Source organism: Ambystoma mexicanum, chromosome 13 (assembly GCF_040938575.1).
Source record: "Ambystoma mexicanum isolate Mex_15411 chromosome 13, UKY_AmexF1_1, whole genome shotgun sequence".
Lineage (NCBI taxonomy): Eukaryota > Metazoa > Chordata > Amphibia > Caudata > Ambystomatidae > Ambystoma > Ambystoma mexicanum.
The window spans coordinates 349707323-349725957 of record NC_090938.1 but is presented as its reverse complement, the minus strand read 5'-3'; the positions used below and the strand labels follow the sequence as shown (position 1 = coordinate 349725957).

The following is an 18635-nucleotide window of genomic DNA, read 5'->3' as shown; positions in this document are numbered from 1 at the left end:
TTACACTGACTAACTGAAATGGCTGGCGGCAGTGGTTACTTTTTACTACCATTTGTGCCGGTTACTAGCAGGCTGATTTCACAGCTGCAGTACAGCACCCATGGGTGACCATTTTCTCAAAATGGCTCCTGCCTTCTTTTTACTGTATTTTTTGTTGGTCAGTTCCTTCTGGGGTTTTGTTCTATCGTTTAGAGTTGATTTTAGTCCTTTGTGAGTTTTGCCTTTGGTGGGTTCCAGCTCTGAAGCCTGCCCAGGCTCCTGTGTCCGAGGAGGCAGGATGTGAGGGAGGGTCCCAAAACCTCACTGTCCTTTAGACTGTAGGTGTGCCTGGTTGAAACCAGTTCAGGACAGCCAACCCCCAGGTGATCGACTGCTCCATGGGGCGGTGAAGGTGAGGATTTTGGTACCACAGGCCACTAGAACAAGGAATCTGAAGCAGAATGCGAGCGTAGACGCCAGCAGCACCTTCAGGATCGCAGATGCACTAGTGAAGCCCTGCAGCTGTGCTGACCCCGTTTTCAAATTGACAGGGAAGATCTGCCAAGGATGACTTCCTCCATTAGGCTGGTGGGACCAACTAGCCTCAAGGCCACCTTCATTTTGGTCCATCCCCTGAAGTTCTGCGACTCTCCTGGGTTGCAGAACCTCAATACCCAGACCATTATCGAGTGCATCATCTTCTGAAGATCGTACCCATCTGAAACTTTGCAGGCTTCTGTGTGGACCTCCAGAGGCAGGAATTCTTTACCAAAAGTCTCCTCACCAGAGTTTGGGACCGAGTAATCGAAGAGAATCCAACCAGCGTTTCCTCTTGGCACTTAAAAGGCTCCAAACCCACAAAGAGATGCTGAAGTGAGCTGAATTCATTGATGCCGACCCCTTCTCCCGAGTGATGCAGCAGAAGCCCGCCAAAGGTCCCCCCTTCTTCACTTTTAAGGTACGGTGGGGCTTGGATTGTACTTATTTTGTGCCATTTTTCGGTGCTCCATTACATGCTATTTTCTTGATGTGAGAGTTGGCCTCAACTCCACTGTGCAGGCCTTAAAGCCTGCATGCTATCGGGAAGTCTCCTTGAGCTCCTGTGCTTTCTTCATGAACCACTAACTGATTAACTTTTCCTCTGAAGATCTTCATGAGAACTGGAACCATCCATTTAACTTGGCTGTGCTGGTTTCCCAAAGGTCCATCTTCTGGATCCTGTTGGCTTTGGCAATGCTGGGTCCTCCATAGGCTTTAATTGTGAACACTTTCATTGCTAGGAAATAGTGTCGACGTCCCTCTGGGAGAGTGTACTTGTTAACAGTTTCTAGCTGTGTTCTGTATAACCTATTTTCCCTCCATACTCAATTTTACAAATGTGATGCATGTACATGCTTTTACTGACCTTATCTGGCGTCACTGTGTGCTGGATAAGAAAAGTTACTCACCTGTATTATTATACCTTCTATAATTTGATTCTTTTTCCAATTTAATGTGATTAAATGAGTGTTTACTTGGGTATTTGTATGAACTGATTACTTTGTACTGCTCTACAGCTCACATAACTCCCTCCTAAGATGGGCCTGGCTGTTCAGCCACTCTACCGACTCGTGTAGCACAGGCCTATATTAAGAGTTGGGTCCCTAATACCAAGAGATAAGTCTTATGAAGTCCCACACCAGCTGAACTTTATAAAAACATACCTAACAAACAGCAGCCTCTCCCAGCGAGGTCCCACTTTCCTCTACCCCTAGGGAGGGTTTTGCGGAGCGGACTCGCCTCCCTCGCCTCACTGCGGGCACTCCCCTTTGGGGAGAAAGGACAAATTCACTTGATTCGTCAAATTCCCTTCCCCTTATGTTTGTGGCCTCCCATTGTGTATGGGAAAGTGTCTTAGAAAATAGTAATTTCCTTGTCTTTGACCCTTTCAATGTTATACAGAAAAACAAAAAAGGTTGCAAGTCCAGACAGCATCTCATTATGCTGGGCATTAGTTTCTTTTCCGTGGCTATTCCAAGTCAGAGGAGAATGGTCTGTAATGAGCTTACATTTTCGACCAGTCGAGTAATATTTCAGTTGCGTGACCACCCATTTTATCGCTAAGGCTTCCAATTCAACTGTAGCATAGGATTGGTCCCTGGGGAAAGCTATTCGACTGGTATATAATGCTGGATGTTCCACCCCGTCGTATTCTTGGGAGAGTACAGGGCCCAATCATACCTTGGACGAATCCGTCTGTAGTAAAAATTCTCTGTTGAAGTCGGGCATTCTTAGCCCAGGTCCATTACACAGTATGTTCTTAATTTGTTTATTCATTGTACATATAATTAAATATAAACTTTATACAAAATCATGAATTCCAATTCCAAAATGACCAAAACATCACTAAATCCCATCACTCATAACACAAGAATATTAAAAAAATTCCAATAAATAATCGTAGACTTTCACGCAGTAATACATATTAAAATCACCACTCATAAAACAATCCCACAATTCCTGATTAGAAACACTAAAAACATAATTTCTGTATTTAATTAAATATTGTCTTCTTACCGATACTAAACTCTCACAATATATAAATAAATGTCTTTAAGTTTCTTAAACATTATCCCCACATATCCAGTGCATGCGTTCTTGTCATGGTATACCCATTAAGGTTCCAGTTATTTCATAGGTAGGCACACAATTAAACGTAACCAACATATACTGCCTCGCGATTCTTGCATTTGGATAGGCACGTAAATAATTTGGTTGCTGGCCTTGCCTATCCATGTACTTCATGTATTCTTTACAGTTTGTCCTCGTTCCCAGGTGAACCCATGCTTGTTCTTTATCTGCAGCCTTTAGAATCTTCTTTATCTGGAATTTGTATTTTTGTATTTTGTTTATTTGTTTAGCGCACAAGGGCAACCGGGCCCATTATTTTGTTAGTCAGCTTACATAGAAGTATTTACATTTAGAATATACAAAATATACACGTGACATAATCAAAGGTATACAATTTACAATATACAAGTGACATAATCAAAGGTATACAATTTACAGGATAGGGGAGAATGCAATGACAGAGACATAAAAATAGCCTGTGGTGTCATAGAATATTGTTAGTCAATAGTCATCCGTAGTCGAGGGCGGATAGCCAAGGTTTGGCATTACGCTTGAAGGCAGTGAAGGAAGGTTCAGCTCTGAGTGGGTTGGGTAGTGTGTTCCACAGCTTGGCTGCTAGGACAGGGAAACTGCAACCTCCAAATTTTTGGAGGTTGAACCATGGGATGACAAGGCAATTAGTGTGTGCGCTTCTGAGAGGTCTTGCAGCTGAGTGCGAGGTGAACCTGTTGGAAAGGTAGCTGGGGGCTAGGTTGGCGATACTTTTATGTGTGAGTGCCAAGGCTTTAAGAGAGACTTTTTGGGTAACTGAGAGCCAGCGAAGGCTCCGTCTGTATTCAGAGATATGTGCAGTTCTAGGAATGTTCAGGGCCGCTCTAATAGCGTTGTTTTGGATGATTTGAAGTTTTCTGATATTGCATTGGTTAGTGCCCAGATAGAGGGCATTGCAGTAATCGATTTTGGAGAGGACAGGAGTCCTGGCTAGAGTTGTGCAATTGGCAGGAGACAGAAAAGGGCGGCAAGCTGTGATAAGCTTGCATGTGTAAGATGTGGCTGAAGAGACCATTACTTTGTCTGGATAGGGAGAGGGTGGAATAAAGATAAATACCTAATGTCTTGGTGTCCTTTGCCACTTTGATGGAGTTACCATCGATGATGTTGATGATCGATGTATAACTACCAAAACATCAGTCCAATGCACTGTTACTATTGATCATCTTAAAACAACTATTGCGCATAGGCGTTTCTCTGTTCAGCTAATACTTATAGCAGAATCCCCATTTACATTCCAGCGATTCTTATGCCTTTTGTTTTTACAATGCTTGACTTCAATAATCGTTGTTTTATCAATGTTAATTTTCAAACCATTTAAAATAGCATAGGGTTCCATTGCCTTCATCTTTAATTGTACACCATGCAGGATATAATCCATTATTATGATGTCAGTGTATCCTGTCCTGGACAGCTGACCTCACCACACTTAACTGCAAAAGCACCAGCTAAATCAAGTGCTTGCTGGAGATCCGTAAAAGTACACATTAAAAAGAATGGGAGTGAGAATACAGCCTGTTTTACACCACAGCATGTACGGTACCAATTAGATGTGCGCCCCTCCCCATCCAACCTTACTCTTGTATCAGAATGTAGTTTTATAATCGTCTCCAGCAGGCCCTTCAAAATACCCAATACATCTGATATGTGCCATAGGCAATCCCTCCATTTAGTATCAAAGACCGCACTAAAATCTATGTAATTCATGTATACTGTCTGCTGTCGTACATACCAAGAATGTTCCACCTAAGGTGTTTGGATTAATAGATTATGGATAGTTGAGTAAACTTTTCTAAACCCAGTTTGATTGGGAGGCAGAATATGGTTATCTATCCAGGTGATGATCTCCTTCAGTAACACTTTTGCAAATATCTTCGATGGTATGTCGAGCATGGGCCAACATCCTATAATTGCTGGGTGCGCTTGTACTGCCTTTTTTATAAATTGGCACAATATTGCTATCCAGCCATGAATTTGGGATTGTATTGGTTTTACTGATACATATCATTAAATAAGAAAGTGTATTAGCCCAAAGTTGGTTCGGGATTAGATTTTACAAGGGCATTACCTGTGCCGTCCGAGCCTGCAGTTCAACTTACTAATAATATTCCTGATTTCCCGTCTTGAAGGCATACCATCCCATGCCTGCTCACAAGTCATAATATAAGGGGCATCCACCATGGTTTTCCCTATCGTATTACCAATCTATGCCTCCCATTCTTCAGTGGAGGACCCATCATTAAGGGAGTTAGTGGTGTTTGTTTCCCTAATTACCTTCCAGAACCCCTCCATATTTCCACTTTTGGCACAAAATGCCAAGTTAAAGCCATTTTTCCCCTTTGCGTTGCTTAGTGTGAAAGCATACCCACAAATAGTTTGCATTTTTTACTTTTTTATAGAGCGCTTGAGTTGCATACTATCTGATCTATGCACACCAATTCCAAAATTGTTAACCAAGGTTTTAATGTTATTTATAAGTGCCTTTTTTCCTCTTAACCATAGCATCATAATGATATAAACGTGACAAGCTGACATTGCATAGCGTATCCTTCCTATTTCTTTTGTGCACTGGAAAAGAATGCTAGCTAACCATCTGCATGATACTTTGATATCTAACCATACAATTAACATACTCCATTTCCAAGTTCTTATTATCTATACATTTTGTTAGTACCACATTTCCTATCTCATTTGCCATTTGTAATTTGGGCACGCTCCATCTTACATGATTTCCAGCATTATTGGATGTAATTGGGCCGTGTCTTTATGTCAAGTGGCCGGAAGGAAGTCGAATCCGGAATAGACGAGCAGGCGATGGAGTGCCAGAGCACTCAAACGAAGGAACATTGTCCTATGTATGAGCGGAGCTGACCTCTATCAGAAAAGAAGACTGCACCCCCTAGAACTAGAGGGACTGAATCAACGCCTTCAGATTGAGCCGCCCTGGAGCATGGAGGGGAAGGACTCTAGATTTTACCTTGACTCTGAGATAATCCAACATTAGGTGGCTAGCCTTAAGTGCTAATCATATAAAATGTACAACACAGAAGATTCCTGAGCATTAAAAAGAACAGTGTGCAAGAGAGCGATCGCACACGGATACCCCAGGCAAAATAAAATAAATTCAAGACAGCTGCAAAGCGTTAGCCTAGTAAAGAACAGCAATTGGGAAATAGACCTCAAACCGTTGTTGGCCCATAAGTAAAATAGAAGATCACTTACCTGCTACGATTTAGAAGTGAAAATTGTGTTCGCTTACCATAACCAACTGTTGATGTACATCCCCCCGATGAATTTCCTAGCCAAATTGGATAATTAATTACACGAGGAATAAAACATGTTGGGAGTTAGATGAATGTGGAGTGTTTGGATGAATGATTGTCACCAGCTATATGTGAAGGTTTTAAGACTACTCTGCTACCTCCAAGTTTAGAGAGAGAATAGCTAGAAGATCCAATGAATTTGTGTTTTGATAAAATTTCAAACAATGATTTGATGTACAAACCGATTGCTTGTGACAAACATTGCTTAAAATAACGATTTTTATATCAAAAAGAAAAAAGAAAAACAATTGCTTTGTTGAAAATATATGATTGTGACAATTTTGTATTTTTTGGTAATAAAGCGGCCAGGAGAGTTTCTGTAGAATAAAAAAAGACTAATATAAGATATTGGGCCCCAAACAGATGGGGATGTGAAAAGCAAGGGACCCTTCAAACAATGTTAATTCACAATAGTTGTTTGGTTAAGAGTGCTGTTTGAAGAGGTCTGACTAAATATTCCCCCTGGTCTCCATAGTGTGTGCAAGTTTATGTCAAGTAATACACACAAAGAAAGATGATCACTTTCTGGATGGACCCTGCTGCCAATGTCGATCACAAATGTTAGTGCAGCCCTGATCACAAATGTATAATCGATCGTGAATGCGCTACGGCCATCCACTCTAGTGAATCCACAACGCGGATCACTGTTTCAATAGCCATTCAATTGCACAAAATCATGATTGTATAAAAGATGAGCCCAAGCTAATAACTTTTTATTAAGTCAGCCTGAAATGATCCGGCCGGAATCAGAATTCTCTCCACATATGTCAGCACCGGATGGTATTTTGGCTTTGAAGTCCCCACCTTTTAATGATCGGATTAACTGTGCCTGCCCCTACAAATATTCCTTCCACAATTCTCAAGATATTTGTATGGGCTGCCCTGGTTGATGGATCATATATGTTGATGCCTAATATCCCTTTGGATACCGAAACGCATGCCAGTGATTAGACCCGCAATTACATATTCACGTGCAACACTTGATGTTAATAATATGCCAGTTGTTTTTAGCAGCAATAAAAAGTCCACACCTCTGCCTCCTTTGGAGCCCTGGATCGCAGGTTCAGTTATGGTAACAGAATCATCTATTGCAAGGTTTGCTGTACATCATGTTTCCTGTAGCATTACTATTCCAAATATGTCAATATAATCCAATGGACCCCCTTCTTCAAAATATTGCATATGTCCCCTGGTGTGCAGAATCACTGTATCAGGCACTTTTATCAAAATGATCTTTAAAGCCTTGGGGAGCCATTGCATTGCCAATAACCCTCTATTTTATTAGCCTCTCCTGTAAAGTTACCAATTACCTCCCCATGGTTTCCCAATGTATCCACCGCACCATTGGAGACTCTTTCTCCAGTTAGGTGTGTGCAGTTTATTGGCTTGAGTAGTATCCCTTAGTCTCATCACTTCTATTGTTCTTGATTCTTGGAATGTTCACAATTTTGTACTTTTTTTTTTAAACGGTTCCTATTCATGTGCAAAAACAAAGTTGAGGAGTTCAACGTATAAAAAAAACATTGGAAATATTCTTTCCTCTGCAGTCATTTTGATCAACCAACAGTATATTCTCACTTGTGATAGACTGTAGAGGTATTATACAATACAATATATTTAAAAAATTGCCTCTATTGATGGTGGGGGCGAGTCCCATACGAAGATGCACATGATATTCTCAGGCATTGTGCTCTAAGTCACCACTGCACTGTCTTTCCAATCCCAGCCAAGGGGCAAATTGAGCTCTCTAGGAAGTGCTCAAAACTTGTTGAATCGTTCTTTTCCCATAGGGGTTTCTGGGGTTGAGTGTTTTTCAATTTGTCTGTCAAGTTAGCAGCTATCAATATGTAGATGGGGATGATTCGCCTATAATAGCTGGTTAACCTTAGGAAGGCACGTATATCCTCTCTTGGTTTTAGGGATGGGAGTTAGCTGTATGGCTTTCACTTTTTCTGTCTGCGGTTGGATCAAACCATTCCCCACAAACACTTCTAGATATTTTACTGCCGAGTGAGTGGGATTACATTTGAATGGATTGGCCGTTAGACTGAAATTCCTCAGAGCATGGATGATTTCGTATAGATTGTGCATGTGCTCAGGACAACTATCGCTGTGGACCACAATGCCGTCTAAGTAGGTGCCACAGAATGCCGAAATAATGTTTTGGTTCATTTGTCGCTGAAACGCGGATGGTGCCCCATTAAGACCGAAAGCTAGAACCTTGAATTGAAACTGACCTTTTGCTGTTGAGAAGGCTATTTTTTTCTTGGTCTGGTGTATTAAGGGGAACTTGGCAATAGCCTTTGGTCAGATCCAGCTTAGAAATATATTTGGTGTAGCCCAACTTCTCAATCGGATGATCAATTCTCTGCATTGGGTAGTTATTGAACACCGCAATTGAGTTGTATATTCTGAAGACTCTGCAGAATTGCCATGACTGGTCTGGTTTAGTGACTAGCGCAATGAGAGAGGAACACTCGGAGGGCTCGATTATATCCACATTGACCATCTCCTCTAGCTCTATGGCAATTACATTTTTCCAAGCTTCTGGGATTCAGGGTTTTAGGTTGACAGTTCCCCCGCTGGGGTTCTAATATAATGAACAAAATTAGCAACCCTGCCCAGTCGCTCAGCGAAGTAATTGGAGAATTGTGTCAGAAGGTCATTGACATCACCCTGTTGTGATGGTGATAGGTCAGGGAAAACTAAGGGGTTCTCGTTATCGGTCTGTTGGGAGAGAGAACGGCCATGGTAACACCAGCTTTCTCAGTGGGGTCTGTTCTCCATTCCTTCAATAGGTTAACATGGAAAATCTGAATTTTCTGCTTTGTTTCAGGCTTAGAAATTAGGTATAGTGGTCCTTTTCTTTCCAAGACTTGATATGGGACATACCACTTGGAAACTATCTTGTTTTCCAAGGTGGGTAGGAGAACCAAGATGAACTGTCCCAACTGAAAACGGTATGTTTCATCATAGGCAGCCTGCTGCTGTTCTTGGGTATGCGCTAGATGCTTTTGTAACAATTTCTCATACCACAGCCAAATGGGAGCTTAATTTGTATGCGTTTTGAGAGATCAGTAAAGGGGCTTCTTCCCTTTCCTCCCAGGTCTAGTACATATCTGGGTTCTCTCTCATAGAGAAGTTCAAAATAAATAATATCCCAGGGATGCCTGTGGTGTTTTCCTGACAGCGAACAATGTCCATGGTATCATCACATCCCAGTTTTTTTCCATCTGTTTCAGAATATTTTTGTCAATGTTTGGTTAAAATGTTCTTCAAATCCGTCGGTGTGGGGAGGGTACACTGACATTTTTAGGTTTTGATGGTAAGCTTCTTTTACCTCCTACATAATCGAGACATAAAGGTGGTACCTTCATCATTGGCCATGTTCTGCAAACCCTAATCTCGTGCGGAAAGGTAGCAGGTGTTTTAGGATTTGTTGTTTGTATTATTACACAGCGGAAAAGCCTCGGGATAGCGAGTGGCATATTCTACGATTACCAAAATAAAATGATTTCCTAGGCTAGATCACTCGAATGGTACCACTATATCCATTGCAATTCTCGAGAAAGGGACATCTACGATGAGTAATGATTGAAACGGGACGCTTGGAACTGGGGTGGTTGCCGTTTTCTGTTATATCTTGCGTGTCAGGCTGAAACTTTTAATATCTGCAAATATTCGGAACGTAGGGCTGATTTGACTGAGCCTTTCCCACCGCCTGATTAGTCGCTGTTAAATGAGTGGGCGAGCTCCAATACAACTTGACGAGGACTATAAGGAATCACTATTTGTGTTTGACACTCCCAGACAGGGATTGCATCGTCCTGATACAATGGACCTTTTTTTTTTTAAATTTAAATTTTTTATGAAGAAGGGACTGGTTTCACTGCGTCAGTCCTCTTCTGTGGTTACCCTTGCAAATGCCTCCATCAGCACAGGGTTGTTTCTCTGAGTGAAGGCTAGGTCAGGTAAGGGAGCAACCTCTTCCGTTTCTTCGGGAATTGCGTGATCTTATGGGAGATCTGCTTCCCAAAACCCCTTTGATGCCCTGTCTGTTTCTGTATGGTTTTATACCTCTTTTGGAATAGGGAACAAGGCTTTTTCAAGAATCCCTTGTGCCACCTTTTCTCCCTTTTTGTCCTTCATTAACAATGTAAGTGTTATTCCCGCTATTGTGTAGGATACCTTAATTTCTCCTCAGACGTCTGGAGCTAACCCTGACTTCGAGGCTAGTCTAATATAGGTTCCTTGGGCAGGGCCTGATGTCAACCGGTGGGGATTAGGCGTCTTTCAATAGGGGGTACTACAATTTCCCCAATGCTTTGTATACCAAACACTATTGATAGTTGGTACTGTAGGAGCTTGGGCCTTGGGACTTAGCTTAGTGAACAGCAAGGGTCCCCAACTTTTCTCAGCTGGGTAGATACCACTCTGATACCATATTTGACGGTTCAGAAGGACAACGCAGACTCTTTAAGGATATTTTTCAACAATGTTTATTAAATAAGGTGTAAACAGAACTGTCCCTATGGCTATTCCGTACCTAAAGGAGTAACTGAGGTGCTAGACAGTCGTCTTAATGTCCAAAATGTATCTGGCCGCCATCCAAAAACACACAATCTTCCTATCACTATTCCGAACAAAATAAAAGGGGCTGGGGAATTATTCCCTTCTCTTGCTCAGTGCTTCCAGCACTTGTCATCTCAATTTATGCTTTTTCAATAGTTCTTGGTAACTGTTTTCATTAGTTCATTCAATTCTTTTCCTCATGTTACTATATGTATTCTTCACTTCAGATGTGGTTTTAATTGGTTCAGATTGATTTATCCTAAAGACTGCATCGGGCTTCGGCGCTTCACACTTCTTCTTTCTTAGGTCTCACTCTTCTGCTTGGACACAGATTTTATCTTTCTTTTCAGGACAAAGCGTTATTCACTTTATTATTCCCTGCTTCACGTATCTGTGTCTGTCTGTCTTTTATTCAAAACACTTTAAAGTTCATTAAAGTTGATGTTCTGCTTTTTTCAATCTCTTTCACCTCCCTTTTCGGGATCATTATTATTCTTTTTCTTGTATTTGCAGTTCAGTTTTAACAAGGATATCCCAATTCCATTTTCCTCCCTTTCAGGGATCAATATTCTCTTTCTCAGATTGTCGCAGTTCACATTCAACAGATGTAGCTCTAGGTTTCTTCCAGTAGTTCTGAGATTAGTTTTTCGTGTCGTATTAAACTCGTCTGTTATCTTCCCATGCCTCCCCTGTACCCTGTTACCTCGCTCTCACCAGGGAATGTCTTTTGGGTTCTAACGGGTCTGACAACAGTTGCTCCACTACAGTACTCAGCCAAATTCCTCTGCATCTCTCACATACGCCTGTCGCTCCTCCTCTTGTTTATTCATTCTCAACGGGTACCGGCTACACTTGTTGCAGTTTCCCAGTGGCAGTATCTGCCAAATCGCGCAAGCCAACTATCCATCACAATACTCTCGTGGTCACGCCACCACCAATTCTGGGACCCTGTTCCGCTTGTCCTTTCTCAACCTCTCGATTATGCTTGCTTCTCAGTGTTCTCTATGCTGCTTCCCAGCAGATTTGGATTTTGCAGGCTCTGCCTCCCCCTGCGGCTGCATCTCTTCTCAGGTACACATTGCCAAGGTACCTCCTCAGCTGGGAGACTCCTTCCTCTCTCACTTCTCGACTCCTTTTTCGCCTCGTACTTTGAGTGTTCCTCTTGCAATCCACTCGCCTCAGTGGATTGGTCACTTTTTTTTAAAGAGACAGTTTCTCTTTCTTCGGCATAACATCATAGGTTATCTTCTTCTTCAGTCCAGTCCTGATAGTTGACAGGGTTTGACAGACCCATACATATCATGTTTACTGTTGAAGGGAGTTCCTCAAAGGAACGGGAGTCTCAGTCCCCTAAGAGGGAGTCTCTCCCGGTGAGGCCCAACTTGCCATTACCCTCTATGGAGGGTGTTGCGGAGTGGGCTCACCTCCTTAGCCTCACTGGCAGGGGAGAGGAGAGCTCCCCATTGAAGAGAAGGGACACATTCACTCGATTTGTCAGTGTCTTCAGGTTATCTTGCTCGGATGGTTGTTGATTATTTATTTTTGTGTACTAAGGCCAGTACATGAAATGTGAAGATGTTCAATAAAAATATCTGAAAGCAAAAATGTGTGCATGTGCCTGCTTATATGGTTGTGGGCAGGGGAAACTCGCCTGGAGTCCAGCACAATGCCAATATTTTTCCCTTTTCATCATCATGAAATTAACTTGGTGGCAATGATGACCTGTAATGGTGCAAATCAACCGAATGAAGGCCTTTTACAGCATCAATGATGGTGTGTGTATACAGGCATCACAAACGTATGCTTTACAGTGGCAGTGCTGGAATATATTGTGGGCAGGGACCTCAAGAAAATATTTGTAAAATGCTCATATGTACTGTTTGTGGTCTGCAGCTTGGATTTCTTTTGTTACCCTACAGGACTGATTCTAAATTTGGTGGCGTTTTACTCCATGTTTAGCAAAACATATGCTGTGAACTTTCACGATTTCAACCCATTCTTTTAAAAAATGTATCGGCGGTTGGAGATTTCACAGCCTCCAAACCCCTAACATTAGACTTAAATTTGGCCCACCCAGATAACCCTATTAAACAGAGTTAAGCTACAGGAACCCAGCATCCTGCTTAAAAGCATCTGAAAGAGTTACCAGTGTTGGTGTTGTAGTGTCATGCCCTCATTGGCTGATTTTGTAAAAGGCATGAATTAATAAATGACATGCTAAAACTATGCTATGGCAATGCTGGCTGTGGATTCCTAACCTGACAACTGGAAGTATTAAATGGAAATCCTGGCTATGAAAGATATCCATGCTGGGGGGAGGTGTTTCCGGAATGGTACTTCATTTTAATTTCAGCACTGTTGACCCTTTACCGCAACTACTCAACTCAATTCTACCCAGAACCACTCCTCAGAAATAAAGGAGACCCTTCTTTATTTCTGAGGAGTGGTTCTGGGTCTGACTGGGGCCATCAATGTGGATATAATGGGCTGGGCTAAAGGACTAAGAGTATTGTGGATACTTACCCCAGTGAATAAACTTTATCTATTGAAGTATAGAGACCATTTGTTTTTACTCTTACGGTACTATTGAAATCAACTAAACAATACATGTATATAGTTTACAATACTATGAAACACTGTCTTTAAGTTTTCCTGCAGTATAAAAAAACGACGACCTGTAACGCTACCTTTTTTACGCTTGTACCAATTGTGTATCATCTTAGGTAATGTTTTGAGCGATTGTGGATAGTTTTGCTACAGGCGATCATAGACTAAAGGGCCTCAGTGGATGGAGTGATATTGGTGCCAGGGCATTGTCGGTAATATTGTACAGTATCTTGTGGCTCACCTGTACCATGCTCCTTCTTTCTCACAGGAACGATTGTGGCTCGTTTCCTCATCTTCCCGGTCATAGTGAAGGGCCAGAGGGAAGCAGCCAAATTGAATAACCACATGCCTGAGATCTCCCGCCTCACTGCGCGCATGAACGAGGCCAAGCAAAGCGGGAACAAGTTTGACTGTGAGTAATGTTCTTAGGACCGCATTTACTAGGGACCCCTTGACTACAGTAGGACAGATGCTGGGAGGGAAAGCTAAATATTATTTGCTCATACCTTACCCACTGGAGGGCTCTGCCAGAACCACTCAGTACTTGACCATTAAGAATCAGCTGGGAATTCAGCTAAATTGTCATAAACCTTTGATATAGAAGTACCTAAAGATAACACCAATTGGGCGGGGCTAAGAGCATTAATAAAATGACATAGCCCCTTGAAATGGAGCACTGAATTTTCCATGACATCTGCTGGCCAGAAGTGCTGCTGAAGTAACACAGCCCATAAGGGTTGTGGAAGCAAATGCTTGCATGCGCTGATGACTACTCACCAGAGCTAGTTGCGCAGATTAATATCCTACCTCTCAATTTCTGCCCTAAGTTTCAAAGGCTTACTCGGAGCTCTCACTTTACCAGAAGAAACACGACGTGAATCCGCTGCGAGGCTTTCTGGTCCCCCTTATCCAGGTAAGAACGTATGTAAATCTTCCCTACAGTCCACATTACTACTCTGTTTTTTAGAGTTCACAGCCATCAAGCATGTTAATGTTAAAGGATATTTGTACTGCGCACTATCACCACCGGAGTGGTACCCTGGCGCTCTAATGAACAATACCCTACAGCTTCTCCATTGCCAAGTATTCTACATAATTTTTTCAGCTTCCTCACAAACTAAGCTCATACACAATCTTCTTCCGTTCACTGCTGCACCATTCCCTATAGTGCTTGAACTGCATTCCCAACAGGTCGCCCACAGCCAAGTGCCCCTACATCACTCCCCCCACCTCGTCCACCCCAGGCCAGCTCATTTACATCACTCCTCAAGTGCCAGTCCTCTTGAACTTTTCCTTCACTCGCATCATCCTACACTATTCTCTACAGATGCCTACAGCCATTGTTCCTACACCATGCTGTCACTCCCTCATAATTGTCATTATCTCCTACACTGCCATGGTAGCTAGTGCATTCACTAAAACTCCCTCATGATCAGGGCTCATACACAATATTCCCTACAGCTCGGTCTACATATTTACACCATTTGTTACAGCTCCCATGCATCCAACAATCCTACAAGACACTCTCTAGCTCACAGATGCTCCCATACCTTTCCCTACGGCAACCCCTACTTGGGGTTCTTACAACCTTCACCACACTCTGGTGCTCTTTCACCATTCCCAAAACGATCCCATCAATTTCCTAGAATGTTCATACAACATTTCCTAAATCTCTCAGCACGCCAGTATCATTCTTTACAGCTCCCTCACAATCAGCAATGTTGCATGATTACCCAACACCAGTGGTCCTATACCATTCCTCATATTCCCCGAATCCAGCACTTCTCCATTGTTCGGTAGTTTCCTCCAGCACTAGTGCTGCTACAGTTTCCTACAGTTATAACACAGCCATTGTTCTACGCCATGCATTATCCACTATTGTGCACCCACACTCTGCTCTCCTGTACTGTTGACCGGGTAAGAAAGTTGGGCAAGTTAGGCGCCCCAGGAAAGATCTATAAGCAACTTGCAAGCACAGGTTTGACTCTTGTCATGGACAAGTTGGTCATTCAACCATATGTGGCGAATCCCAGGATGCCGTTGCTGCTTACCTGGGGGGGGGGGCCATTCCCATGAGGCCAAACCGCTTCCCGATAGTCCACCTGGGGGTGGTACTCAGCGGGAGGATCTCATGGGGAGGGATCCTCTCTATGGGACAGTACACCCTGTACTCCAACTGTCCTCATTCCCTACACAGACGTCTGTGATTTATGACATTTGTTTTTGTAGACCAGGAAGCCCCATCCTCGTAGAACATACTGAGACGACGAAGAATGCAGTGCAAGGAGTCGAGAGCGAACCAGGGAAAGGGAGTCAGTCCCCCCTGGTGTGTTTGTGAACATTGTGAGGAGCCAAGAAAAGGAAGCCATTTCTTTGATACCGAAAATTTCAGTTGGAACTTTTGTTTGTTTCTGAACCAGGGAACTTTTTTCTACTTTGGAATTTTGCTTTAACCTTTGGTAAAAGGATTGCAACTTGGGGAAGGGGTCCATCTCCTCTGGAACCAGTTCCTTGATGCATGGAACTGTGCCTGTCAAGTATGCTGTGGTATTTCTTCTGGACCAAGGAGACTGCAAACGCCATTTCATTTAGTTTTAAGGGTTGGAAATAGGTTTTGACACAGTTTTTGGAAATCTGAGAGACTCCTTAGTTTTATCTGAGGAAGGGGAGCCCCTCTTAGAAATAGGGATAGATAGTTTTTCTATTCTTTACTTTTCTAAAGCAATAAAAGTATTTGCTGTCACCATGCCACCATTGTTTTGGACTCATACTTCTGCACCCTACACTTACGGGGTCGATAAAGGAGTACCAATTAAATCAATATTATTCTCATCTCTTAGTACAGTACTTGGATGCACGGGTAATCAGAAATGAAGCACTATATTCAAGTGTTACTATGAATCTATACAGCATACCGCACCTATAGTGAGAAATATTTTAGGAACATCTTCACTCCTCATTCCACCTTCTCTAGCATGCCCTGCTGTCCCTCTGCATCGAGTGCACTGCATCTTTCTATACAGCTCCCCCAAACAGCCAGTGCTCCTGCATAGTTTTCCACGGGCCCCATTATCAAATGTACTCCATTATATACCCTACTGCCATGGATCTTACACCTCTTCCCTCGCCACTCTAATTGCTCCTACATTATCCCCTGCACCTCTCAAGCCACTGTTTTTGTGTCATCCACTGACGTGCATATCCAGCAATGTAATTAAAGATTTCCATTTTGTCAACCCAGACTCTACAGTCCATACAATCCTTGCAAGATACTCCACTCCCCATTCTCTCCCCTGACCACTTCAATCACTTTACCAAGGACACTGCTGACAGATATATCACATGTAAGGGCACTTGTCGCACTGAGGCCGCTCCTGAGGAAGGTCACACTTGGAGCACTCCCAGAACAGATACAGTCGGTGAATGTGTGGAGGTGTAAGTTCCAGGCAGGACAATGGTGACTTGTAAGAGGGCAGATTAGACTAAATCCATGGAGATGTGTGTGCATTGAGTGGTACTGGTGGGTGTGTATACTGGGCTGGGAAGGATGTACAAATGGCAGGGTAGGGGGCAGGTAGAGGGGAGTGCTGGCAGGGAATTTTGCAGGGCGGACTAGAGAAAGAAGAATGCAGGCAGCCATAGGTTCTGCAGGACTTGGATGCAAGCAAGCAGTGGTGCGAGGTGGGATTCAGGTAGGTTTGAGTGCAGAAAATTGTGCAAGCAGAAGAGGTTTGTCTTGTCTTCCTGCTGCATACTTAGTTGTACAGTGGGAAAGGAAGAAAGGAGACATTTGAGTTTTAGCATTCCCCTACCCCATTCTCCTATGCAAGTCGATTGTTTATTTAGAGACCTTTCTATTTCAGCACCTGCAAAATGAAGATCATGGTGCATGCTGAAAGCTTGTATGTGGTTCCTCTCATGTTCTAGTCCAAAAATATTTCCTCCACTCGTTTTCTGTGATGCAAACTTACCGCTCACCTCTATGCAATGGGTTTGTGCTGCAAATCACGTTTCTGCACAATTGAGACACTGAAACAAGCTGTAAGCAGATCACCTTGTTGCCGCTCATCTCTCAAAATTGTCTAAAATTCGCCCACCTTAATGCGAAGATTCTCAATTTCATACATGGCAACAGGCTGTCCACAGCGCTGCCAGCATTCAGTTCTCCTACATTATTTCCTACAGTTATTACTCCTAGCCCCCTATCTCTCTTTCTCTACAGCCAGTGCTTCTGCGTGATTTCCCGTCAGCTCTCCCGCAGCGAGTGCTCTTAAAACCCATCTTCTTGGGTTCCTACTCCAATACCTGTTTCAACCTTAGGCCAGCTTGAACATCTCTCAATTGGGGCCAGGCTCTTTTGCTGTTTTTCTCTCTTTGCTCCAGCTCTAAAGTCTCTCTCTTCCCCAGGCTCCTGTCTTTATCTCATTCTTTGTGGCGTTGCGGAAGATGTCGTACCTGCCGGTACCAAGCATGCAGACTGGCGGGCTGTGGTGGTTCCATGACCTGACGGCCTCTGATCCTTTCTTCATCCTGCCGGTGGCTGTAACCTGCACTATGTGGGCCATCCTGGAGGTATGTGTTACTGGTACATGCACAGAATTCTCTGCTTGTTCAACTACAACCTGTGCTTTATTTCTGTCTCATTGAAACTATTCCTCTCGCTGCCCTCTATCTTCAATGCCTACATATCCCCACAAATACATGCTGTGCTTCACATTTTCCCTCTGTTCACCACATCCATACACTGTTTCCTTTCTCTCTCATTCAATATACTCCCTGTCCATTTTATTTATCCCCCTCTCGCCCCTCTACTTCTAACTCCCTTAGGGTCAGTCGTTTTTCAAAGAAACGAGCTGGGGGCAGATCTCTGCCTCCCTTTGGAACAGCCTCCCAGCAACCTTGAAACTTGAGGAGAGCCATCTCTGGTTACAGAAGAACCTCAAGACCTTCCTCTTCGCCTCTGCCCCTCCTCTCCCCTGTGTTTTCCCTCTCTTCACCATGCTCCGGGCCACCCACTGTCCCGCGGGCCCAGGTACCTGTTCACCCTCCTGCACTGCCTCCGAGCCACCCCTTGCACTAGGATCTGTATCCGTACCCATACAGTCCCCCATTTTTCTTCTGCACTTATCAGATATACCCTATCCGACAATTTACACACTTCCCTCTGCCTGTATTTATTTTATTTATTGTATTGCACTTATCATTCTTTTCTCTCCTTTGTATCTCACTTTCCACTTCTCCCCCTTCCTCGCACTTTCCCCCTTTTTCCCTTTTCCATGCACTTGCGCGTTCTTAATGTCACTGGGCCTAGTAAGATCGTTCGTTTTTATTATCCCTTGTTACCCTCCCTTTGCTTGGTCGCGCTTTGAAACACGTGTATGAGCGCGATATAAATAAAATATTCTATCATTATCCCCTGTACTCGCTCTGTCTATTCGCCTTATGTCTTTCCACTCTCCTTCTCTCCTCTGTTCTCTCACTTCATGTGCAACC

General features: G+C 43.2%; 1 protein-coding gene across 1 annotated transcript in view; it reads left to right on the top strand.

Annotated features, from left to right (window-relative positions):
- Positions 1 to 18635, top strand: part of OXA1L (OXA1L mitochondrial inner membrane protein) — a 293484-nt gene that overhangs the window by 212851 nt on the left and 61998 nt on the right. Inside the window, exons 4-6 of the mRNA XM_069633865.1 lie at positions 13411 to 13554; positions 13970 to 14055; positions 17550 to 17714. Coding sequence (XP_069489966.1) covers positions 13411 to 13554; positions 13970 to 14055; positions 17550 to 17714 — 395 coding nt within the window. The remainder of the gene's footprint in view (positions 1 to 13410; positions 13555 to 13969; positions 14056 to 17549; positions 17715 to 18635) is intronic.